At 36.5% G+C, this 26,817-nt stretch overlaps 1 protein-coding gene across 3 annotated transcripts in view; it reads right to left on the bottom strand.

Annotated features, from left to right (window-relative positions):
- The window catches only part of Klhl2 (kelch like family member 2), a 91,665-nt gene that overhangs the window by 46,940 nt on the left and 17,908 nt on the right, over positions 1-26,817 (bottom strand). For all 3 annotated transcript variants that reach the window (XM_076853644.1, XM_076853646.1, XM_076853645.1), the window contains exons 3-4: positions 19,587-19,693; positions 8,264-8,385 (exon numbers count right to left, since the gene is read on the bottom strand). In XM_076853644.1, the coding sequence (XP_076709759.1) occupies positions 8,264-8,385; positions 19,587-19,693 (229 nt within the window). The remainder of the gene's footprint in view (positions 1-8,263; positions 8,386-19,586; positions 19,694-26,817) is intronic.

Below are 26,817 nucleotides of genomic sequence, written 5' to 3'. Positions count from 1 at the left end.
GTTGCTCCCCATTGATGCTTCTTTTTTCCCAAAACTCACCTTCTCTGAAGTCCTCTCACCCTCGTTACTGGGATTATCTTGCAATATCTCAGTCAGGTCCCATTCATTTACTGATCACTTTTTCAAACCTAAATCACTGTTCTCTTCTCTACCACAATTTAACAATTTTTGATAACAAACTTCCAACCAGAGAGACCACCTCAGTTTTTTAATTCCAACCATCTCTTCCTCTACCCCTTCTCAAATACCACTCATGCAGTTCTGTTCTAGACTTTGTTATACCAGAAAGAGTAAGAGGAAGAAAATGTAGATTATAGCTAATCACCCATCCAAGTTTACTTAGTTTTAGCCAATCTTCAACCAATGTGTAAATTCCTAAGAATCAATAGATTTTTTTTTTTTATTAAGCCATGGAGCTTTGGCAGTTTGTTTCACAGCATTTTTATGACAACAGCTAATACATTCATCATCTCCGTTAACACTATATAAGTGGCTAAAAATGGCTTAAGAACATCATATAACCACTCTTGCTGATCTTTATGACTAACAAATCTCAGGTGAGCTCCCAATATGGCCTGATAATTCTCCTACACTTCACTCGTAGAAGAATCCATCTGCATCGACCTGCATCCCTTTCAAGACTATGATTAAATATCTTTAGTGTCCCTTTTCTTCATCTTCCTTTTGGCTGATGACTTGTCACAGTCTTTATGAAGAGATGCAAACTGGAGGTACCTAACCTTTCCACTAGTCAAGCCACTAACCTGCTTGCACCTGTAAGCAGTCTCTCTCTCCTCTGGTTAACGATGTGGCACATCTTTTAGCTCCTACCCAAGACAAAACCCTCTATTTATTTTAGATCTCAACCTTTCTCACTTTTGTAAGGACTTCCCAATTACACCTTTTCTCTCATCGTCATCTGCTTTTCTAATGGGTCATTCTAGCTAATATATAAATGTGTTTTAACATATTGCCATATAAAAAAAATCCCTCCCCCAAACCCACTGACCCTTTCAGCCAGCACACTGCTATCCACCTTCATCGCAGTGTTTTGAAGGGGTTCTCTGTGCTCTCTTAAGTCTACTTCTCCTCAGCACACTCCAATCCAGCTTTCATTTTCACCATCACATCTAAATAGGTTTTTTTTCAAGGTCATTGAAGACAAGCAAAACCCTATAATTCACCATCCCCACTCAAATATTTCTGAGTAAGTAAGGACCAAAAGTTCTAGACTAGCCTGGGCAACTTAGAAAGCTCCTATCTCAAAATAAAAAATTAAAAGGGCTGGGTGTATAGCTCAGTAGTAGAACACCCCTGGGTTCAATCCCTAGTACTGAGGGGAGGGGAGAATCCATGAGTAAATTTCATTGGCTCTACATCCAAATATCTCCCAAATCTGACCACTGTTCACCATCTCGTACCCAAAACCTATACCCAACCCACACATTCTCTAACTTAGGCAACTCCAACAGATATTTAAATGAACTTTTATTGTTATCTCCTAAAGTCCTTCCTCCACACAGCAGTTGAACACAGAAGCAATCTGTGTAAAACATAACCCCCCTTCTAAAGCCCAACAAACAGAGCAAATCCAACCTCATTACCATAGTTTACAAATCCTACTTTTTCTGATCTGATTTTCAGTTTCATATTTTTCTACTCTCTCCATAATCTACTCTCCTTAAATAATAATGCTTCTTTTCCTCCTGACTCTTAAATATGCCAAACTCATTCTCAGGTCTTTTGTACTTCTGGGTGGAATGTTCTCTGCCTTGATCTTTGCCTCACTCCCTACTTCCTTTCATTCAGCTCTGCTCAAATGACTTCTCCCCAGAGAATGGCCATGTAAATTTATCTGTGGGTTTATTATTTGTCTGGCCCTGACTTCTCTTCCACTGGCTTTCAAGACAGTAATCTTCTTGTCAACCCTGCTTGACTCTGCATTTGTCAGTGGCTAAAACACTGCCTAGCATATAACAGATGACCCATAAATGTTTAATAAACTATTGATTAAAAACTGGAATTCATCAGGATCAATACTGGCAGTGGAAGAAAACCTGCAAACTCAACAGTAGAAGCAGGGAAGGAAAAAGGCAAGTCATGTATAAAAAGCAGTAAAATGGCTATCAATTCTTACCTGATCTAGCTTAGTCTAGGTACAGATCTTACAAACCTTAGTTCTTCAAGTTTAGTCCAATTTGGTCCTAAAACAATCCTAACCAAGACTGTCAAGTTTACTTGGCACCTAATCAGTGTTTATGGTCTGGCATTAATCTTACTGTCCTAAACTTGGTATGCTCCCCTAAGCACATTCATGCTTACCAAGCCTTGACATGAGCCCCAAAGCCCCATATGACAAGTCCCAGATTCTAGGCTTGCTATCCAATTGCCCATAGGAAGACTCTCCTAACTTTAGTTGACTCTGGTCATGATAATCATCTAGTCCCTACCAAGTCTCTTTGCAGATAAGCTAGAAAATAGGAGCTATAGGCTTGAATCAGTATGCACCCAGAACAGCTCTTTCTGGATCAAAGACACTGTAAGCAGTCCAACAGTAGGTACCACCGCCACTAACACCATGACACTCCCACTGCCATGCCCCCAGAACTAAATTTGTCACTCACTCTTGAACATTTTAATTTGGACTGTATATTACCCTCAGTTTTAAAAATGGTTATTAAGTGCTTGTTCCCTTAGGTCAGTGATCCTATTCTTAGTCCCACTCATTTCTGGCTCAAATTCTAATCTCAACCAGGTTTTTGGTGAGGTCTATGTCTCACTTTTACATAAACCAGTTATCTCATAATTATGTTCCACAAGTTCTTATGTAAGGAATAATAGCATTATCCTTCTTTTATAGACAAGAAAAAATGGTTAAGGAGGTTAACCAATTTGGGCAAGGTTACATGTCACTGAAATGCCACAGCTAAGATCCAAACTCAGTCAAGTATATATTTATTACGCTCTGTTCCCTATTCATTTTTTGTAGCACCAAGACTTGATATTTAGCAGATACTTCACCAACATTTGTTTAACTGATAGGTTATCTTAAATGTCTGGTTTTTAAAAATCTAATGGGAATTTCATTTCAGTGTTTACCTATGTAAAACAGAAATACACAGAGCAAAAGCAACCTTTGCCAACCTCTCCTTAATCCTTGTCCCTAATTAATCAAGTCTTCCCATGACCTCAGAAAAGCGTACCCTGTAATATACTTGCACAAATTTGCTCTGCCAGGTGAGCTGTATTTTACCAACACACACACATACACACACACACGCTGGATTTGCTCCCACATCTATTTATGACAACTGTACTTGTTATTAAAATTACATAATTTAAATGAATATATGTAATCCAATAAAATGTGAATGGAAAAAGAGTTGTTTCTATGGAAACTAAGCTGATTGCTTTAGAGTGACTTGTGACTGCACAAAAATAATTTGTGTATCAAAGTAGGTGTAGGAGGATTGAAAAAGAAAGTATATAATTCAAAGATGACAATGCACTGAGGTTTCTTTTTAAGTGTCTCAGTTTTTGCTATATTTTTTCAAAAACTGGAAAATTATAGTTCATGCAAGATTATGGTTTGGTTTGTGCAAGAAAGAACATGTATGTCTCCAATCACTTGATTGTGCTTAGTTTTAGAATAAAAGATTGATATACAGTTGTACATTTATATGTCTTAGGTTAAAAAAATATCTAGGACATGCACATATTCTTTTTCAATGATTTTCCACTTAATAGTCTTTTATTGATTAAGTCAGCTTAATTAATTTTTTTTTATTATGCCAGTGGGCCTGGTACCAGGTAAGACCCTCTATGCAGTATACTCGTTTTAGAAACACTACATGGATAAAACACTATACAACATCACTTCTAGCACTTCAAAAACAACCTGTTTTACACCAATAACAAGATACCCTATGCTGAATTTTCTTCTGTACTGAAATTTTGTTAAAAATTCAGTGCATGTGTTACCAATAATGATTTTAAATGTCTCTTGAAACACTCATCTGAATTCTGTTCCATTTCTAAAAAGATGAGATACTTCTGTCTCAAATAATTCTTACTTGTGCAACACAGAAGTTTAATGAACTGTTCAAAGCCATTCATTCAAAATTATCTGATATTTCTTAAATTCTTCTGAAATGAAAAAGTATTAATATTGACAGTACTTTTTGACTAACATTTATAATATTAACTTGAAAATCAGAGCACTTCTTATATTGGCACTGTTTATTAAAATCCTTATCTTTGTTTTTCACACTTACATCAAGTGAAAAACTCTTGCCTATTTTTAGCAAGCCAAAACAATGATGCAAAAGCTGAGATGTCAAAATGTATGTAACAAAACTACAAATTTAGCAATGAAGTAAATGCTTTAAAAAACTCAAGATCTAAAGGTACTCCAAAAATGTTCAAATAGCTTTTGAATAATGAACAAATTTTTTCCATTACAAAGGTATTTATACTTCCAATTCACAAAATCTCTTAAATTTGTAAGCAATATAAATTAGTTAACAACTTCATAGCTGCTATGATGTTGAAAAAATACTTAACCTTTCTAGGCCTATTTCTTCTATTTAAAATTGGGTTAATACCTAACTTACATGGCATAAAAAACATCAAATGAGATACACATGTACACACATAATGCCAAGCAAATAGTTGAAGATATATACATTTGAAAATTCTGTTTAATACATATTCATATATACACATACATACATTTATATTTTTTTATATCTAAAGGCAAGTTTTTGCTTCTGGTTTGTGTTTGTTCATTCATTCGTGGTACTGGGATTGATGGATCATGGTACTGTCTGTTTTTATTTTTGTTTGTGGTACCCAGGGGTACAAACCACTGAACTGCATCCCCAGCCATTTTTTTAGACAGGGTCTCACTAAGTTAACCAAATTGGCTTGAACTTGTGATCCTCCTGCCTCAGTCTCCCAAAAAACTGGGGTTACAGGTATGCACCATCACTCCAGGCCAAAGCCAGGTATTCTAACAATGAGGAAGGAGCAACAAAGGTACACGAATTCTCTGAAAATATGCAAAGCTTTGTGTACACAGGCTTACATGCCATTTCCTTAGGAAAGGGTCAACAGTTTTTCATCAGATTTTCAAAGGCATCCGTGACTCCCAAAAGTTCAAAAGCCTACTTTATGGTAGACTTTAGCTTTATTTTTTCTACTCCCCGGATATATAAAGTTTATAAAGTTTGCTTGAAAACTCTAGAGTTTGTTAAATTTTAATTTACTCAGCAGCAACAAGGAAGTTGAATTAAAAGCATAGTCACGGGGGCCGGGGTTGTAGCTTAGCTGTAAAGCACTAGTCTAGCACGTGCAAGGCACTGGGTTCAATCCTCAGTACCACATAAAAATAAATAAATAAATGTCCAACTACAACTAAAAAGATATATTTTTTTAAAAAAAAAAAAAGCATAGTCATGATAAAAATGTTTTTCTTCTCTCTTCAGAAAAACTAAATTACTATAAATTTGTTTAGCCCAAATTATCATCCAACTTTGCCATAAATAACATCAAAACCCAAACTTTAAAAACCTAGCAAAAAAAAAAAAAAAATCAGTGAAACACACACACAAAATCAGAGAAACCTGAAATAGCCTTATTGCTTACATAACACAGTAACACTTGTTCCTTCGTTGGAGTTAATTTTTGAAATTACTCATTCCCTCATTCTGACTCAAAGTCAACAGCCTTCACTTCAAACAGCTATGATGTTGTTTCAAACCTGTATAATAAGGAGATCATATGGTGCCATAGAAGGGAACAAAACCAGGAATCACAGAAAGAAGGGTTATGGTGCTGTGCTAACTCTGGGGCAGGTGGAACTCAGCATCCTATCGTGCTATGAGTTCTCCAGAAAAACATGGAAATCCCAAAGACACTTGCTTCCTTATGTACTGCACTTTATTATTAAAATAGAAACTTTAAAAAAAAAAGGGAGGTCACCTAGCAAAAGATTTTATTCTAGGTCTAATGAGAAAATATACCAACAACAATAAATAATTGAATTACAGAAAATTCTGTCCCCACTTTCAGCACTCTAAAGAAATACACACTCAGAGCAGTTCCACTGTAAGGCATACTCATTTAAAACTTCAGCTTAACATTTTAATAACACCAGATAACTCACTCTACCATGCTGCTCCTTTACTTAAAAAGTGTATGGCACTTTACAAGAATTACTTAATAAAGTATAGACAGATAAAACAGAGGCAAGAGCAGTTTGGTATATCTTGATATGCAAAATTTCATTTTTTAGTTCATTGGAAAATACTTGTTATGGAACGGGCAGCTTATTTTAAGCAGTTTTATTTCTAAACTGTCTTTTCCGAAACAAGTGCTTTTCAAAGGACTAAAAAATAGGGCTTTACATATGGATATCCCTATGCTAAGAGACAATCCTCCCCCTCTAAAAAAATAAACTATACAAATGTTAAGAATTTTTAACAAGTCTGCCAAATGCAACTCTTAGAATATATTTCTATAAGAGCTAAGCAATGTAAACAAAAGGCAAATTAGCATGGCAAGAGGTTTTCTGAAAGGCTGTGACTAATATTTCAGAATAGAAATGTGATAGTTATTAAAAGAAACATGAGAGTTTTCTAATTCCTAATGGGCCAATGTCCTCATTGTTGGAACTACTACAAATAGCATTCAGGGCTGAACTCACAGTTTGGTCTCTTAGGCCTAAATCATCTTTAGCAATTTTCCCCCATGTGGCCCATTATGTGAATCAAAGAACTCAGTAATTCATTTGATGAAGGTAGATATAGGACACAATGAGAGCCATGCATGCACTAAAATCAATAAAGAAGAAGCAAAAAAGAAACCAAGATAAATTCTTGTTGAAAACAACGCCCCAGAATCCAGCAAATAGTTTGACTTCATAAAAAAGTCCAGAATGAGCTGTCATGTCAATACTATGATTTCAGGACTCCCAACATGTTCTTCTATGCTAACCAACATTCATCTAGCATATAATTAATATACCTTTATATACCACCCCAATATTCATGGAGGTTTTTAAAATGCTTTACCTCATAAACAGGATTTCCAAGCAACAGCTACAGAGACGAGCTGGAGACATTATCCCTGCCCATATTTCACATTTAACAAACCACAGCATGTCTTAGCAAGTTCAAACACAAACTACAAATATTTTGTAGTATATTTCAATTAGCTAGAAGGGATAAAAGATTAAACCCTGAAGTCCTTTTTGTGCAAGCAGAATTTACAAATTATTTAAGAATTTACTTCTAAGTTCTTTCTATTGTTTTCAAAACACAGTGTTCCAACTAAAGAGAATATAAATAAACACAAATATTTTAAAGGCAATTTGGTATCCAATTTAAGAAATTTAGCCTATGAAATTTTTGAATACAAATATCAAAACATCCATTCACTATAGCATTTTTATAAAGGTGAAAAATCACACATGCTACCACCATATGGGCTACCACTCAAAAGAATGATCCAAACCTACAGGTATTATAATATTAAAGACCAAAATACTTCGTTCAGTGAAAAAAGCAAGCCATAGACCAAGTACAAAAGAAACATAATTATCACGTAAAGAAAACTCTGTGTGTGCGCACACACATACATCTTTGAATGAATGCATGGGAAATGGTCTGAAAGGATTCATCCCTACAGATAACAGAAGTTGCATTCTGGGGAAGAAGAGTAGATCAACATGTGTAGGTTAGGATAGGTCAAAAAATTCGAGGAGGAAATTTCACTTTTTATTCCACATCCATTTGTATTATTTGGAGGGGAGGGAATATATATAATGTTTTTTAAGAAAGAAAGATATACAGTGTCAATTTTTAGCTAAGTTGCAGAATTACTTAAAGAAAATGGCAAAACAGTAAAAAGACCACTGGCAGTCAAAAACATCCTTTCTAGACTTTACCCTTCAAAGGAATAAAGAAAAATTCTGGGCAGTATCAATCAGTAGTGATAAATGAATATGACAGTATTTTCATGAAAGAACAAGCAACACTCCAAATACTAAAGGATTTGTAACTCAAATCTTTAAGAATACAAAAGATACTGAAATCACAAACATTATTAAAAAGATGCAATCATTCCAAATGTCCCTTAGAATTACAATCTAAACAACAAATCCTGCTACTTTGGTACAAAATATATACTGTGTGGGTATGCTTTTTTGATTTAAAAAACTGCATGTATAAAGAACTAAAAGATGTAAAGTGTTCGCTCTTACCTGTACATTTTCTTCTGTAACCTGAATTTCTGCAGTGTAAACATAATCAATTAGCATCCTCAGGGTCCAGCCATCCACCTCTTTTATCCGAACTCTCTTTGCTCGGCTCTCACTCATCTCACCTAAAACACGAAGAAGTAAAGTGATGGTAAAGCCAGACACTGCTATGGAAATATCAGTGCCAAGACAGACGGATCCACCTTCTTGCCACACTCTGTATTTGGAAAGCAAAACGACCAGCCAATTTTGCTACCCTAAAACACTCCCCTAACTCTCCCAAAAGCTTACCTGAGGCAAATCACAAAATGTACTTCTGCTACCCACTTGTACCTGAAAAAATCGCGTCACAACAATGAACATGTCATGTGTCCAGTTGCATGAACTACAACACCTGTTGCTGTATTATCAGTATCTAATGCTATCCATGCTTTTAAACAGTGTATTTTATGAATTTCTAGTCATTACTAGAAGAAGAATGTCATTTCCTTTGGCTAATAGCAATAAGCACTTGCTGAAAAGGATCCACTTGGTTAGTTCATTCATGCAGCAAACAGATGCCTGACAGGAGCCTATGAGGCCTATACCAGACACAGAGACTCAACCCTCAGTGGGAGATCAGAAGCCTTATGCAGGAAACAAGGAAAAAACAAATTACATAAAATGCTGAGATTAGTCAATGGCAAAAGCTTGTTACAGAGATCTTCCAGCCCACATTCAATTCCTGTTTGTTGTTTGCAATAACCTCACCCTGAGGTCATTTCCATACCAGTACTTATTACCATACTCAGGTGCCCTTTCGCCACACTGCCTGACAAAAAGTGGCACAAGACTTCCTCCTAATACCCACTGTGGAAAGAAATAAGGAATTAGAACAAGAGGCAAAACAGAGAATGGATGAGCTTTAAACGAAGGGGGCTTGAGGAAAATAGGAGTAGGTTTGAGGGTCTAAGGTGTATAACAAAATGGCCTAAGATATAAGAAGACACAAGCAATTGGATGTGGAGGAAAGAAAATCTTAAATTTTCAAATCATAAACTAAAAGGGCAATCCAAGAATAATTCTGAGTGCCATGAGACACTCTCAGCAAAAAGATCTGCTTCTAGAATTTACTAGGTTTTAAAGTTAAAGAAGCTGGGTGTGGTGGTGCATGCCTCTAATCCCAGCCACTCAGCAGGAGGATCACAAGTTCAAAGTCAGTCTCAGCAATTTAAGGAGGTCCTAAGCAACTTAGTGAGACCCTGTCTCAAATAAAGAATAAAAAGGGCTGGGGATGTGGCTCAGTAGTTAAGCACCCCTGTATTCAATCACTGGTATGTACGTATATATAAATAAATGAATAAATGAATAAAGTTAAAGGCATAAAAAATGATGCCACCATTGATTTCCTTGACCTCAATCTATTTTTCTCCCACTAAAAAATTATAGTGACTTCAAGATTTCTTGAAAATTCATTTCTTTTTCAGATGTGGTGTGCTGTCAGTGATCATAAACTATCAGAAAAACCTATGGGACTTCATAATTACACAAAATTCTTTGCAAACACAAATCCTGGGAGGAAAGAAATAATAATCGTGATGTACATTTAACGGCATGCTTCCCCAGAGATTATCTGACAAGATCTCAGAAAGAAGCTATTCCTCTTAAAGCCAAAATATCTTGAAAACTACCCTGCTACTTCCCAGGGGGAAAACATTCATCTGTAATACAAGGGAAGGGGGCTGTTAATGAGAAGGAATACATGGCCTATACAACAGGGAAAAAAAGAAACTGCAAATTCTTTTTCTTTCTCTTTAAAGAAAGAAGAGAATGGAGGAATATGGAAAAATAATTCATCTGTTTAAATGGCACCTTCCTGTATTCTATGTTTTGTGGACAGATGGGGTTTGCATAATCTGAAGTTAGGACACTATGGTGAGTCCCACTTGACTGTATACAGTAGGCTGTGTCTAACTACCTCATCTAGAGGGCCCCTGTGAGGTGCAACGTCCTGCAGGGCCTGCAGCCATCTGAGCATAAAGCCATGTACCTAGTTCTCAGGCATGATTTAGCTTAGACAAAACAAAAGCTGACTTTAATTTACATACATGACTGAAAAAACAGCCCCCTGCCAAACAATTTTTAATATTATGGATTTGGGGGTATTGGAGAGTGAACCCAGAGATGCTCTACAACTGAGCCACATCCTCAACCATTTTTATTTTTTTGAGACAAGTTCTCACTAACTTGTTGAGGCTGCCCTCAAACTGGCCATCCTCCTGCCTCAGCTTTCCAAGTCACTGGAATTACAAGCATGCACCACCATGTGCAATTTAATATTTTGAACTTTAAGGTATAGCTATACTATGTACTTTGTTAGTTTGCGTATTTCCTTATGTGTAATTTTTAAATTATTTCCTCTGAAAATTTATCTGCTTCCAACAAATTCAATCTCAATTATATAGTGCTTTTAAAGCTTCTTAATCTTTATTATTTCATATTAATTTAAAAAATAGTAATAAAAGCAAAAAGCTTGCCACTAACTGCATTAATAAATTAAAAATTCTAACAGTTATGAATCAAAGCACATACTAAAGAGAATTGTAAAAGCTACTTATATCTAATTCTCATTGTCATTGTTACATAATATCTTAGTTACTGCCCTTTGCTGTTTATAGAGTAAATCTTTAAACAGTATGTTTTTGTGAGATTTATATTTGATAATGCATTTTTAAAAAGCTAATGATAGTGCACAGTTTTTCCTGTACCATTTGTAACTTCTCGCAGTCTCCCAACACATTAGTCTTTTGTTTATCTGTTTTGGTCACATATCTCCAAACCCATAATTAGATAACTCTGAAGATATACTGGGAAATCCACAGGGATACTTACACTAGAAACCTGAGTAAGATTCATCCTTGACTCTCCGCTCTTCCTTACCTCCCAGTCCCATCATTCACCAAAGCCTGCAGAATTAGCCTCAGATGGATATGAAACCAATCCCCCCACCTTCTCTCATCCCTTCTACCACTGTGCCATTGGGGTCCTATCACCTCTTGCAACAGTACCACTGTCATTTCTTTTCCTGCTTCTTAAGCTAACTCCACAAATCTGACCACAACTCAAAATCCTTCAACTTCTCACAATTCAAGCACACCAACCCCTTCCATATCCAGCCTGATTCATTATCTAACCCTGTCTCCCAGTTTAGACTTAAAATACACGAATAAAGAATTGCTTATAGTTTTCTACACACACCAAGCAATTTCTCACCTTTGTTGAGCTTTTTCCTGTGGCTCTCCCGCCATGCCCCTTCCCCAGGTTAATCCCTACACACTCTTCCAGATTTAGGTAGAACCTCTTCAGGTAGCTTTATCGGGGGTGCTCCATGGATAGGTTAGGCCTTTATCCTAGATACATTTGGGTTTCTCATGCAAATCCACTCTCTCAAAATCAACTCTTTACCTACTTTTCCACACCTGGGTTTTTGAGCTTGCTATGACAGTGCTTGACATAACATACAGTAACCAAATAAATATTAGTTGAGTGAATGAGTAAATAGATGAATGCAAAGTAAAATAAGTGCCAATTTAAAATGTAGCATCTTTCTAGGAATACAGCTCAGTGGTAGAGCATTTACCCAGCATGTGTAAAACTCTAGATTTGGTCACCAGTACCACCAAAACAAAAGAAGAAAGCAGCAGAATTACTTAACATAATTAGTAACACATGTTAGTATTAATCTTGAACATGGGTACTCCAGCTATGAAGGATTTAAGTGAACAAATATTTATTGAAAATTCACTCTACATTTCAAACTGAACTAAGCACTTCCACAAGCAAATACTGTGTCACCTCTACATAAAAAATGAAGTTCTCTGAATTGTAAAAGCTTAAAGACAGATGCTATATATAATATATAAATATATATAATAAGAGATATGCAATAAAATATATACAAGTAAATAAATAAAACATATATAATAAAAAGATAACATATTGTATTAATATGTAATATATACAATATATATGATATATATCTTCAGGACACTGAAACCCTGAACAAACTGGTAACTTCATTTATCAATTCTGATAGGATAAATGGAAAGTAAATGAATAGGTTTAGGAGGACAAACCCTAAGATCTAATTCACTAAAAATAAATAAATAAGTAAGTAAATTAATTAATTAATTCTGATTCCAATTTTTATTATTGTTTACCAATAAAAAGTACTGGGGAGAAAAAACACAATATAGAAGCTTTGACTATTCTGAATCCCTAAGAAATTAGAGACAAATTGATAACTATATTTAATAAATAAATTTTCTTTCATTGTTTTCCACTTGTCATTTAACCATTATTGCCCTTTTGTTCTTTGTGGTCTTGGGTTACAAAGAAGCTACTGGCACACAGGTAATTTCAGTCTGCCAAGGTGGCCCCAAAGCCCCAGAACTCTCTATGGTGGTCATGCTACACAAACTCTATAAATGATCTAAGGCCAACATGGTAACCACATTCCCCAGTCAATTCTGTTTAGTTTGGAGAATTTCTGGAAAGGTTTCCTAGCTCCTCAAAAGAGAGAGGGAAAAAATACTCCTTCTGCTTCAAAATGTTGGTATTTCACTTTTGTGAGCACCTTATTACATTCAGAAGGAGAATCAACCTTAGGATACTATCTCTGTTGAGGGAAGCAGGGTAGAGAGAAGGAAGCAGGTTCCTAAGGAAATTATCAAGCTGCAGATCAAGTCAGGCCTGGTGCCCAGCAACTTTCTTACTAAACCCGTTTGGTATTTTCTATTGCAGCCTGAAGCATTCTGACCTATGCTCTTTATGTACAATGTCCTATTTAATTTTTTTCACAGCCGTCATCGCTATCAGAAGTTATCTTTTCTGTACAAGTTTACTGACTTTCTAACCTTTCCTCCTCTCCCTGGGTAGAACAGTGAGAACAGGGATTTGTCTGCTTTGTTAATCTCTATGGTCCCCAAAGCCTAGGAAAATGTCTAGCACATGGAAGAGGCTCAATAAATACTTCTTGATGAACAAAAGCAGAAATGTTAGACAAACATGACTACACATACAACTTTTAAAAACTGCATTTCTTAATCATTCAAATAATCACTTGTCTTTTCTGATTCTAATTTACCTTACTGAATCATGTTCATTGTGACAATAGTAATCAAAAAACACAAACAAAAATGATAGAAATAAAACTTTTACTATTTCCCACTAGATTTCCGAAATTTTAGCCCTGTGACACTAAATAAACAGCCTTTTAAATACCACCTTTATAACAAACGAGTAATCTAAAAACACAAGAACCCAATTTCATGTGTTCTTTCTCAAGTAAAGGTTAAACCCAGCCTTGCTCTAAATAGGCTCACACTTCACAAAGTAAAACTGTGACTACATCATAGAATTATTTTTCACCTTCCTTCTCTACTCAAATACTTGGAACTACAATGAGTAACAGAATTCTATTTTAGGTATTTAATTTGAATGAAAATTTCACCTATGGTTTATGGTAAATTAAAAATAAGGGCCAAGAAAGAACAACTGCACATTCCTCATTTCCAAATAGGCTTGTCACCGGAAAACAACCTTGCCATGAATAAAAGAATATAAATAGATATGATGGTGTTTAACAGGATGGAAACATCCAAATGTCTGCTTCTTGGCCTTACTATATTTTTTACAATAAAGTTTAACAAGGCTGAAACCATGAACAACAGATAAAGAAATAATGGGCTGGGCATAGCAGTGTACACCTGCAATCCCAGCAATTTGGGAGACTGTGACAGGAGGATGGAAAATTCAAGGCCAGCCTCAGCAACTTAACAAGGCCCTGAGCAACTTTGTGAGACCCAGTCTCAAAATAAAAAATGAAAAGAGGCTGAGGCCGGGTGCAATGTAGCACACCTGTAATCCCAACTGAGGTGGCTGAGACAGGAGGGTTGCAAGTTCAAAGCCAGACTTAGCAAAAGCATGATTCTAAGCAACTCATGAGAACCTGTCTCTAAGTAAAATACAAAATAGGGTTGGGGATGTGGCTCAGGGGTCAAGCGCCCTTGGGTTCAATCCCCTGTACCACACACACACACACACACACACACACAGAAAAGAATGGGTTCACATTCTGGCAAAAATCTTTATCATTTTTGACTAATCTCTATAAACTATTTACTATATAGTGGATTCAAAAATAGAAGAAAAATGTATAAAAACTGTCAAAAAGGATAAGAGCACCTACGGGTGAAGAGCTCAACAACATTAGTCATTAGGAAAACACAAATTAAAACTACAATAAGATGCCACTTCACACCCACAAGAATGGCTATAAAACATAAAAAAAATATATTTAAAAAGACAGACAATAACACATGTTGGCAAGAAGGTAAAGAAATGGGAAACCATGCATTATTGATAGCAATATAAAATGGGAGAGCTACTTTGGAAAACAGCTTAGCAGGTTTTGTTTTGATACCAGGGATTGAACCTGGGGCACTTTACCACTGAGCCACATCCCCAGATCTTTTTTTATTTTTTTATTTTGAGATGGGGTCTCACTAAGTTGTTTAACAACTTGCTAAGTTGCTGAGGCTGGTTTTGAATTTGAGATCTTCCTGCCTCGGCCTCCCCAGTCTCTGGGATTACAGGCATGCACCACCACACCCAGCAGCTTATCAGTTTTTTAAAACGCTAAATATAAATTGACCATGTAACTCAGAAACTCTACTTCTATTTATGTACTCCCAAGAAATATGAAAATCTATGTCCACATAAGGAATTGCATATGAATGTTCACAATAGCATTATTCCTAACAGCCAAAGACTGAAATAATATAATGTCCATGAACTGATAAATGAATAGTCAAAATGTGATATATTCATAAAGTGGAATACTATTTAGCAATTAAAAAGGAATAAACTTTCCTTTGAAACATATGGATGAACCTCAAAAATGCTATGTGAATACTGAGCAAGAAAAGGAATGCATGAGGCATCACAATATCTCAAATTATACTACAGAGCTACTGTAGCAAAAACAGCATGATCCTGGCATCAAAACAGACATGAAGTTCAATATAATAAAATAGAAGTCAGAGAGACAAACCCAATTTATACAGCCGTCTGATACTTGACAAAGGTGCCAAAAATATATGCCAGAAAAAAGATAGGCTTTTTAATAAATGATGCTGAGGAAACTGGATGCCCTTACTTAGAAAAATGAAATCAGACCTTTATCTTTCACCCTGCAAAAAAGTCAAATCAAAATGGATCAAAGACTTAGATATTAGACCAGAAACCTTCCAACTGCTAGAAGAAGAGGGTCAATGCCCCACTGTATAGATGCAGGCACCAACTTCTGCAACAAGACCCCTAATGCTCAAAAAATAAAACCAAGAATCAATAAGTGTGATGCCATCAAATTTAAAAAGCTTTTGCCCAACAAAGCAAACAAGAGAGTGAAGAGACAGCCTCCAGAAAGGGAGAAAATCTTTGCCAGCTACTCCTCTGACAGGGGAATTATTATCCAGAATATATAAAGAACTCAAAAAATTCAATGCCAAAAAAGCAATGCCCAATTAATAAATGGGTAAAAGAACTAAACAGAAACTTCTCAAAAGAAGAAACACTAATGGCCAAGAAATACATGATAAACTGTTTAGCATCTCTAGCAATCAGGGAAATGCAAATCAAAACTACACCAAAATTGTATCTCACTCCAGTCAGAATAGCAATTGTCAAGAACACAAACAATAATAAATGCTGAGGAGGATGTGGGGAAAATGGTACATTTTTACATGGTTAGTGCGACTGCAAATTAGTACAACCACTCTGGAAAGCAGTGTGGAGATTCCTCAAAAAACTAGTAATGAACCACCCCATAACCCAACTATTCCACTCTTTGATGTTTACCCAAAAGATCTAATATCAGCAATACCTTAGAGATACAGCAGCAGAATTCACAATAGACAAATTATGAATCAACCCGGATGCCCATCAATAGATGAATGGATCAGGGAAATGTGGCATACATACACAATGAAGTTTTAATCAGCCATAAAGAAGTATAAAATAATGACATTTGCCAGTAAATGGATGAAAATGGAGAAAATCATGCTATGTGAAATAAGCAAATCAAAGGTCCAATGTTTCTATCATATGCAGAAGCTAGAGCAAAATGAGGGAAAGAAGGCAGTGGGGGAGGAATGGGATATCAAAGATAAAGGGAAGATTAGTGGAACACAGATGTAGGAGAAGGAGAGAGAGGGAGGGAGGAAAAGGGGAGGATCAATGGAACGAATTTAACAAAGTCGTGTTATACGCTCATATAAAGATAACAAAGGGAATTTCATTTTTATGTATATGTAGAAGGAGGAAGTTTAATCGAGTAGAGGAGGAAGAATAGGGGAGGGAGGAAGAAAAGCAAAGGGGGGAATGGGCTTGAAATAAAGTTACTTGCATGTATGATTTTGTCCAAATGAAGCCATTACTAAGTATAACTATGATGCACTAATTTAAAAAAAAATAAGAAAAATGCTATGTGGGGAAAGTGTTCTAAAAATGATTATTGAATTGTACACTCAAAATGGGTAAATTTTTAAAGTAGTTTTTTTTTGTTGTTGTTGTTTTCTTTTGGTGCTGGGGATCGAACCTAGGGCCTTGTGTTATAGAGTGAGGAAAGCACTCTACCAACTGAGCTATATCCCCAGCCCAATTTTTATAAATATATAAACTACACCTCAATAAAGTTGGGGGAAAAAACACAATTGAGACATTCAATTCACTTCCAACAATCCAGAAGCAATAGCAGTTTAACCACAAGGAAAGCCTCATACAGATGGCACTTTATTAGGAAATTCCTAAATTAGGCCAACATGTTCTAGATTGGAGCCTCTTCTTACAAACTCTAGAAAAGTGTCCAGGAGTAATAAATAAGATATAAACCAAGAGACTGAAGTGAACCACGGGACATAATACTCTGCCTTGCTCAGTTCATTAGTAGTGAGATCAGCCTCAGCTGAAGGAGCCCTCTCAAATTACTTCCTCAACTTGGCTCACAGCCCTTCTGCTGTCTTTCATCCATCTCTGATTATTTAATTCTGTTCAGGAACAGCAAAACTGCATAAGACTGAAAAGTGAGGGGGACTCCAGCCTCCTGTCTATTTCCAAGACACATGGAAAGTTTTCCCTAAGTCCATTCTTTCCACATGGCCCTTCGTACAGTTTGGATCTGGAATGTCTCCCCAAAAACCTCAAGTGCAAGACCCTGCCGTAATGTTCTGAGGTGAAAAGACTGAATTGTGAGGATATTACCTCACTGGTGTTAATCCATTTGCTGGATTAATAATTTGAATAGACAACTGCATGGTAACAGCAGGCAGGTAGTACAGGGCTCAAGGAAGCAGGAAACCGGAGGGGTGGCCTTAGGAACTATACCTGTCCCTGGCCCCTTTCACCCACCTCTCTACCTCCTAGTTGCCATGAGCTAAGCAGCCTTCCTCCATCATTCCCTTCCTCCAGAACATTCTGCCTCACCTCAGATCCAGGGCAATGAAGTCCTCCAACCAAGAACTGAGAGCTCTGAAACCATGAGCCAAAAATAAACTTTTCCTCCTTTAAATTGTTCTTGTTAGGTGCTTTGGTCACAGAGACAAAAAGCTGTCAAACAGTGTACTGCACTGACCTTCTGTGTACGTGAAACATCAGAACCCTTCTCTCAATGCTGCCCATCACAGTCCGTACCACCTGTGCCACTGGTGTGGGAACATAGTCTGTACACACTATTACCTATTTTAGATGTACACATCTCATTTCCCCAACTATTACTGGGGCAGGAAGCACATTCATATTGATTTTGTATTCCTTGAAGTATTCTGTAGTTAGGCACAAAAAATATGTAACAGTCTTGAAAGCATAAATAGCTTTCTGTTTTTGCCTTTTGTCATCATTTTATTTAAATTTGTATTTTCTGTTTGGTGTACCAATACAAAAATGATTATAAATTCACTGATGGAAGAAATAACTTCATTGCTTTATACATCAGTACAGTTATCTTCCCCATCAAAGGTTTTACTTTTTATGGTTTCAGTTAACCACAGTCAACCATAGCCTAGAAATACTAAATGAAGAATTTCAGAAATGGGATTCATGAGTTTTAAATTGTGCACCATTCTGAATAGCATGCTGAAATCCAGGGCTACCTGCTCTGTCCCACCTGGGACATGAACCATCTTTTTATCCATCATATCCATGCATATATGCTACCCATCAATTAGTCATTAGTAATTGTCTGGATTACCAAATTAATTGTCACGGTATCTCAGTACTTATTTCAAGTAACCTTTATTGTACCTAATAATGGACCCAAAGCATGAAGGCAGTGAAGCTAAAAATTTCATTATAGTCTGTTGATGTAATTGTTCTATGTTAATATAATTGTTCTGTTGTTACTGTTGTTATTTTCTCACTGTGCCTAATTTATAAATTAAACTTTATGGTATATATATAAGTAGGGATTGAAACTGTCCACAACTTATGGCATCCACTAGGGGTCTTAGATGATATTCCACATGAATAAGGAAGAACGATATAATTAAATTTCTTTTTTAAAAAACGAATTTATGAGCCAGGCATGTTAGCACATGCCTGTAATCCCAGTAACTCAGGACAGTGACATTGGAGGATACAAGTTTGAGACCATGGTCAGCAATTTAGCAAGATCTGTGGCAACTTAGTGAGACCCAGTCTCAAAATGAAAAATAAAAGACTGGGGATATAGCTAATTCATTGCAAAGCACCCCTGGGTTAAATCCTCAGTACCAAGAAGAAGAAAAAAAAAAAAGGAAAGAAAGAAAAAGAAGTTATAGCTTTAAGTATGACAGGCATAAGTCACTTATTTTCCCAAAGTATTAATGCTGTATGTTTTTACAGATGCCAAAGTAAAATGTAACCTTATAGATAAATCACCCTGTTTTCTTGTATTTCCAAACAAGACATTAAACATTTTAATAAATGAAGCAAATGTGAAAATCATTTAAAAAATGTAAAACAGTAAAAATTGCCTTTTTTGCCCAAGTGCAAAAAGCTGTCATAAGTACTAGGATAGCAAAGTGAACAAATATGCACAAATATTAAGCTGGGAATAGACCTGTGAGTATATGTGTATACATGTTTACTGATCACAACAATGAAAAACAAAAATGGGCAGGAATTTAGAATGAAGCAAGTGCATTTTTTCCCAAATTCAATTCTTTTCATAAAGTAAAATGCTAATAACAAAACAGGAAGAAAAGCTCAAGACTGTATACATTAAAAAAATCCAAAATTAAATATGTCATACCTGTAAACATGGCGTGAAAATAAGGACTACAGGCGGCCAGCACCACTCTGTGAGCAGAGATTTCCATGTCTTCTGCCACAATTGTGACATCACACAGCAAATTTTGACTGTTCACAAAGCAGAGAGAAAAAAAATTTAAATTCCTCTAATAATAAATGTATTAAACATCCTATGAAAAACTATTAGAATAAAACTCACTTTTCGAAGTTGAGACTAACTTAACCATTCTTTAGAACAGAATCCCTAAATATGAGAAATACAAAAAATAGTTGTGATAAAGGCCCAAAAAACCTTGGGCCCTCACTCAGAATCTTGCTTTTGTTTAACCCAGAAATCTTCCAGAGTTGATTACCAATTTCTAAACTAAAAGAAATTCTGGCAGCAAACCACCAATGAACTGTGTAAAAGGAGAGGTAGTTTAAACAGCAGACTACCACTGAAGCAGGAGATGGCAGTCTGACATTAAGGCTAATTGTTGTTGATGGTCACCGGTCTACATGATGGAATTTCTGAGTTCATTGTACTATTGTTTGATTATTTTATTTGAAATTATTCATAATTAAAATGTTCTCCAAAACACATTCAAGATTTATTCAAATACTATGTAAACAAATGAGCAAAAAAAAATTTTAATAAAAAAGGTCAAAAACTGACTTGAATCAACACCCCCCACCGCCTCCAAAAAATAAAAAAAGATATTGGAAATGACCCTGGGTCACCAAACAAAGGTAAAATTACATTACATATGCTGCTTAAAAGGCATTTGGGCATTTTAAGCTTAACTTAGAACATTTTACCAATGCAAAATGTCTCATTCCTCAAAACCAAAATACACTACCACACCACATACAAAATTAAAAAGTATTTTGTTACCTCAAAACAAACCATTATTCAACCACCAAATTATACCTACAATTTTAAAACATCTACTTTAATTCCCTTAAAAACTTGTGGGAGCACTTTGTACATGCTATATGTGGTGCTAGATAAGACTTCGCCAAGAAACTAAGAATGTCACAGAATATTTTTTTTGTAAAAAATACTGCTGACATTTATTCTAGAACAAGAAGGTCTCAAAGCCTAATCCTGCCTTGCTGATAGTCATGTCATGAATGAAACAGGAGTGGTGGATGTAAACATCTTTTCCATACCCCAAATATCCAAGCACTGAACTTCTCTGTATATATAGAGTACACATCTCACACTGGGCCCCCTTCTTTAATAATCCTGCATATTTCCAGAAGTTTCCTTTGTAACTCCCTAGTACCTTACCAGCAACATTTTCACATGAGGTTACACATGTCCTTCAATTTTCCACCTGACCATACTGCTCACAAACTTGTTCTCATATGTCAAAAGTCGCCCGTGGACTATGTGTAGACCAAATTGGCATGGAAGCCCATTGAAAAGGAAAATCTGGTATTTGGGAACTTCCAGCAGCAATCCTGCTGGTAAGATTGCCCAGATACATGTGAGTCCTATTTAGTTCTGCCAGGTCCTACACAGCATGGGAGATGGGGTGACCTACACAGCCTTTCACAGATGAGTGGAGCCTGCCAAAATGCCAATCAACCTGTTAACTGAAAAAGACATCATGAAGCAAGATTCCACCCTGAAACCTTATCCCTGCCTTTGATATACCCCCTTAAATAAAAAACCAGAGCCATTTTTTAGTTTTTCAGCTCCAGTTCCTGTGTGGACTGGACCCATTAGGTGCTCATAACTATAATTCTGACTTTGTCTTATTTCCTCACTAATTTTATTTCAGACTTTATTTTCTCAGGTGGCTTACTCCTGACCAAGAAAAATTACCCTGGCAAGGTGCTGGCGCTACGCCTTACCCACGGGGCTCACAGTGAAACTTTCTGGAAAGCAAACTAACATCTATTCTCCCTCTAGCCCAGGAAAAACTGGGAGACAAACCAGTACCACAGCAGCAGGGATGACTGCCTTCCAGGGCCTCATCATCTCTAAGCTGCTTTGCCATTTAGATTGAAGTATGGCTCATGGGTGGTACTGATTTAATGGCTCATGATGCTGCATGAGACATCAAGCAGGTCCCATATCAAAGTCAAAAAAGGAGGTACAATGTCATTAACTTGGAATTCCTCTAGATCAAATAGAGAACTAACAAAGTCTACCATCAGCTCAGAGAACAAAAAAACCACTCTACATTCTATAAATTCCATGGGTTCACAAACAATGAGAATGAGAACGTCAGCAGCATTTTCAGGAGTAGACTATGCAAAACCTTCGATTGCTTATAAGTTTTTCAGTTGTTTCCACCACAGTGTTATATGGTAGGCATTATTTTTATTTTGACCCACAGTGTTATATGGTAGGCATTATTTTTATTTTGACCCCCAAAATATGTAGCTGGGGAAACCAAGGATAAAGAATAACCTAAGGCTAAGAATGGTAAAGCACTTGCCTAACATGTATAAGGTCCTGGGCTCAATCCACAACACCACAAAACAAAACAAAAGGTGAATAATCTGCCTAAAATGTCCCTGGAGGTATCAATATTAGCATTCAAATCCAGAGAACCCATTCCAGAGTCTCTTCACACTACATAAAACCAGCTGAAGTTGGGTTGTTTTAAGATTTATTAAAGCTTGAGTAAAACAGGGAATAGAAATTATAAATTTAAAATATCACAATTTGGTTTTTGACATGCTATATATTAGAAACTATTTTTTAAGTTCTATATATAGCTGATAAAAGGGTCAATTCTAATGGACTTTTAGTACTACCTCTACAGAATATTTAGAAAAATCAAATATTTATATATTCATTCAACAAACCATCCCTGCCCTTTAGGCAACCAGCAAAAAGGACTGACATTACTGGCTAAACTGGAAAGCAATACAATAAAGATGCTATGAGAAAAGGGGAGCAGCTAAATCAGACTAGGGGGTCAGAAAAGCTTCCAGTAGCTACTATTAAAGTTGAGTTCTAAAAACAAAGTGTTAGCTGGATCAAGGAGCAAGAGATTCCAAACAGAAGAAGAGAACAGTTAAGTGCTGTTAAGACCAGAATCGGCAAAGCACAGCAGGGGAATTGTAGACCAAGAAGAGTGAGGAGACAGAGGCAGCAGGGAAGGAAGGTGGGCAGTTACACAGTCTCTCTAGAATGGGACGAGCCAGGGTTTTCTGGTGATCAGGGGTCTAGACACAACTCAAAAATGAATCAAGTGCATTTTTATGTGCACATTCCTTTTGTTGATAATCCCTTCTACTGCTCTCCTTTCAGGATGAAACTTAAGTGGAATTACAGTTGAATATCTCAAAAATCACACAATTAATTACTCAGCTTCAATTACCATTACTCATTGATCTAATCTTTCTAGCAAAACACCTGCTGACTGTCACATAATTAGCCTGATCTTACTGGCTTATTAGATGATATTAGCTAACTAATAAGGTAAATCATCACCAAAATTATATCCAGTCACACCCTGGGTTAGGTCCCAAGGAGTCTAAGGGCCACATTGCAAGTCAAGGACATACTTAGTTTTAGTGTTCAGTTTTTCATCTTTTTATCTCCAGCAATAACATATTTTATCCCCCCCTAAAAAAATTTCTTTTTTTGTTTCATACTTTTCCCCCTACTTTTATTGGTGCATTACAGTTGTACATAATGATCGGATTTGTTGTTACATATTCATATGTACATATAATATGACAATATAATTTGGCCAATGATACTTCCCAGCGCTTCCCCCTTCCCTCCCCACCTCCCACCCCAGTGCTTCCCCCTTCCCTCCCCACCTCCCACCCCTCAGCACCTTTCTGCTACTGATCTCACTTTGATTTTCATAAGCTCCAACTTTTTTTTTTCTCCTGTCTAGCTTCCACATATACGAGAAAATATATGACCCCTGACCAGAGTTTAACTTATTTTGCTCAAATAACATAATTTCATTTTTCTTTGGCACAGTAAAACTCCATTGTGTATATATTCCACATTTTTTTTATTAGTTGCTCAAGACAATACAATGATCTTGACATATCATACATTTGATTCAAATAGGGTATGAATTCTCATTTTTCCACGTGTACAAATTGCAGGATCACACTGGTTATACATCCATCCATTCATCCAATGAACGCCTAGGCTGGTTTCATAGTTTGGCCATTGTGAATTGTGTTGTTATACACATGGGTATGCATGTATCATTGTAGTATAATGACTTTGATTCTTCATGATAAGTACTGAATAGTATAGCTAGGTCATATGATGGTTCCACACCTAGTCTTTTGAGGACCTTCCATACTAATTTCCATAATGGTTATACTAATTTACAATCCCACCAACAGTGTAAAAGTGTTCCTTTTTTTCCACATCCTCTCCAGCATTTATTATTTGTATCCTTGATGACTGCCACTCTGACTGTATGAGATGAAATCTCAGTATAGTTTTGATATGAATTTCCCAATTGCTAATGATGTTGAACATTTTTCATATATTTCATATTTCTTCTTTAAACTTCTGTTTAATTCATTTGCTCATTTCTTAATTGGGTTGTTTGAGTTTTTGATGTAAAGTTTTTTGAGTTCTTTATATATTCTAGATATTAATCCTCTGTCAGAGGAGCAGCTAGCAAAGATTTGCTCCCATTCTGTGGGTTCTCTCTTCACACTCCTAATTGTTTCCTTCGGGCAATAATGTATTTTAAAACAGTACTCAAAGATGACAGACATCTGACCAATCTTATCAGTGTGTGCCACTGAGTGTAATACAATGAGTACAAACCAATGTGTCCACAAGTCTGGCCCTTACCTCTTTCATGTGCATTCTTACAAGAAGTTGAATGACTTTTAGGTGAGGAATAGAGGACTACAAATGTTAAAATTTGACAATAAAACAAAAGATTTGTTTTAGCAGCCCATACCCCGAATCTACCAAGATTTATTTCCAAGCTTCTATTCCTATTATTTGGAATCTAATCAGAAATGGACTGTAGAAATAAAATACTTTCAAAATAAAGAAGTAAATTAAATTGTTATTTAGCAAAATTTGCATTTCTTCATTTGTTCATATCCAGACAGTGCTTCCTGGGTGCCACGCACTGTGTAAGCTTACCATAACAAACAAGAGAATGTCTGTGATAGCAAAGAGTTCACAACTAAGTGGGGAAACATACAAGGAACAGGTAATTATAAAATGAACTCATGATGACACAATGGGGTAAGTGTGGGGTATCTGGGAACACATAGGAGACACTGAGCCCAAGCTGATGGGAAAACTTCAGGATGGAGGTAGCTTCCAAGTTCAAATTTTTAAAAAGAATGGGAATTAAACAGACCTTATGTAAAACTCAAATGACTCAGATAAAAAGAAAAGCACTTCGTCTCCTAACTGAAACAATATCATGAACACTGATCCTTCTGGTGGGGGGAGACTTCGAAAATGAATGAAATTTGTCAGAGTATATAAGACTTCCTTTGATTTTCTGACATAAAAGGAATGAATTCCTAAGACTAGAAAAACTTATCACTGCTTTTAAAATGCACAGTGCATATCTTCTTAAAGTAAAATGTGTCAGCAGACTCTGAGATATCAAAAATAATTAGTTGTCATATGAAGCAAGAATCTACTTTCAACTAGAAGTGGGGGTGGTGAGGAAATTACAAGGCATCTGTCCCGCTTTCTTCCTCAGGTGCCAGTGAAAACCTGGAGGCACTTCTTATCATGTGGCGAAGAATCAGAATGGCACCTGAAGCACCACTGGCACCTAGTAAGATGAGTTGTCAGCCAGTATCCATGAAATACACACACACCAGAGCAGAGGAACGTGCCCAAAGTCAGCACCAGGGGAATAGCAGCAGGTGCTAGGATAAAGAAACAGACATAAAAATGAAAAAGAAAGGAGGGAAGAGGTTAGAAGCCAAAGGAATTAAAAACTGGTTAGGAAGCAGAGGGTGAGCGGATGTGGAGCCACTGTTTGGGACATGGCCCCGTGATCCAGTGCTGGCTATGGGTACCTAGGGAGGTGGGATAGGATGATGAGTGATAAGGTTTCGACTGCTGATTTAATCACTCATATTTAACCAAATTTCCTATGTTTGACAATATCATTTATATAGACAAGCAGATACATCTGGCTAAAGAGCAGCCAAGTCCCATACTACGTATCATCATTATCTTCCTTTTCTTCTTCTTCGTTTTTTTTTTTTTTTTCCTCTTAAAACCATGATGGTAAGTGGCATCTGAGAATTCTTGGATTAGGGTAAACCTAGGTGTTAGGTTTAATCAGATTCCTGCCACACTGAGTCCTGAAAAATAGTACCACCCTCTCCCCCTCAAGAGATGTACACCTCGTGAGATTTTTGAAACACAAAACAGGAAGAAATGATAGTCAACTTGGAAAGTCACAGGAAAACCAATTACACTCAGTGATTTAGAAACTGTTTTAAATGAGTAAAGGGTCCCAGAACAGAGGATCTATCATTCTTTTCAGATAAAATGAAAATAGCAGAATGAGCATGAAAAATGTCGAAGTGGAGCACAAGAACACAATGGGGAAAGCATGTCAGTGAATTATCTGAAGGGAAGGGACATGTCAACATTTAGGGACTTGAAAGAACTGGGTTACAGCTGAGAAAGGGAGAAGATGATTATTTAGAAATAAAATTAAAGACGATATTAGGGACAGGAGAAAGACAATAGGGAGAGGACAGAGTTGAGAGATGAGAAAACTAAAGGCTTTCAGAAGGGAACTGGTCACAAAAGGATGAGCTTCCAAGCATGTTGGTGAAAAGTGTGGCTACAGGGTAGAAAAGGTAGAATCTAAATAAAGGAAACTTCCTCATTATAAGTTTGTTTTTCAAACTTGGTGAATTAAGCCAGGCACAGCAGCTCATGCCTATAATCCCAGGGACTCTGAAGACTGAGGCAGGAGAATTGCAAGTTCAAAACAAGCCTCAGCAACTTACCAAGGCCTTGTCTCAAAATAAAACATAAAGAGGACTGGGAGGGCTGGGGCTGTAGCTCAGCGGCAGAAAGCTTGCCCAGCATGCATGAGGCACTGGGTTCGATCCTCAGCACCACATAAATATAAACAAATAAAATAAAGGCATTCTGTCCATCTAAAACTACCAAAAAAAATTTTTAAATTTAAAAAAGGGCTAGGAATGTGGCTCAGTGGTAAAGTACCCCTGTTTTCAATCCCCGTTGCCAAAAAAAAAAAAAAGAAAGAAAGAATTTGGTGAACTAAATCACAAGATAT

Source organism: Callospermophilus lateralis, chromosome 4 (assembly GCF_048772815.1).
Source record: "Callospermophilus lateralis isolate mCalLat2 chromosome 4, mCalLat2.hap1, whole genome shotgun sequence".
Lineage (NCBI taxonomy): Eukaryota > Metazoa > Chordata > Mammalia > Rodentia > Sciuridae > Callospermophilus > Callospermophilus lateralis.
Note: the sequence above shows the minus strand (reverse complement) of the source record. Positions and strands in the feature narration are given on the sequence as shown.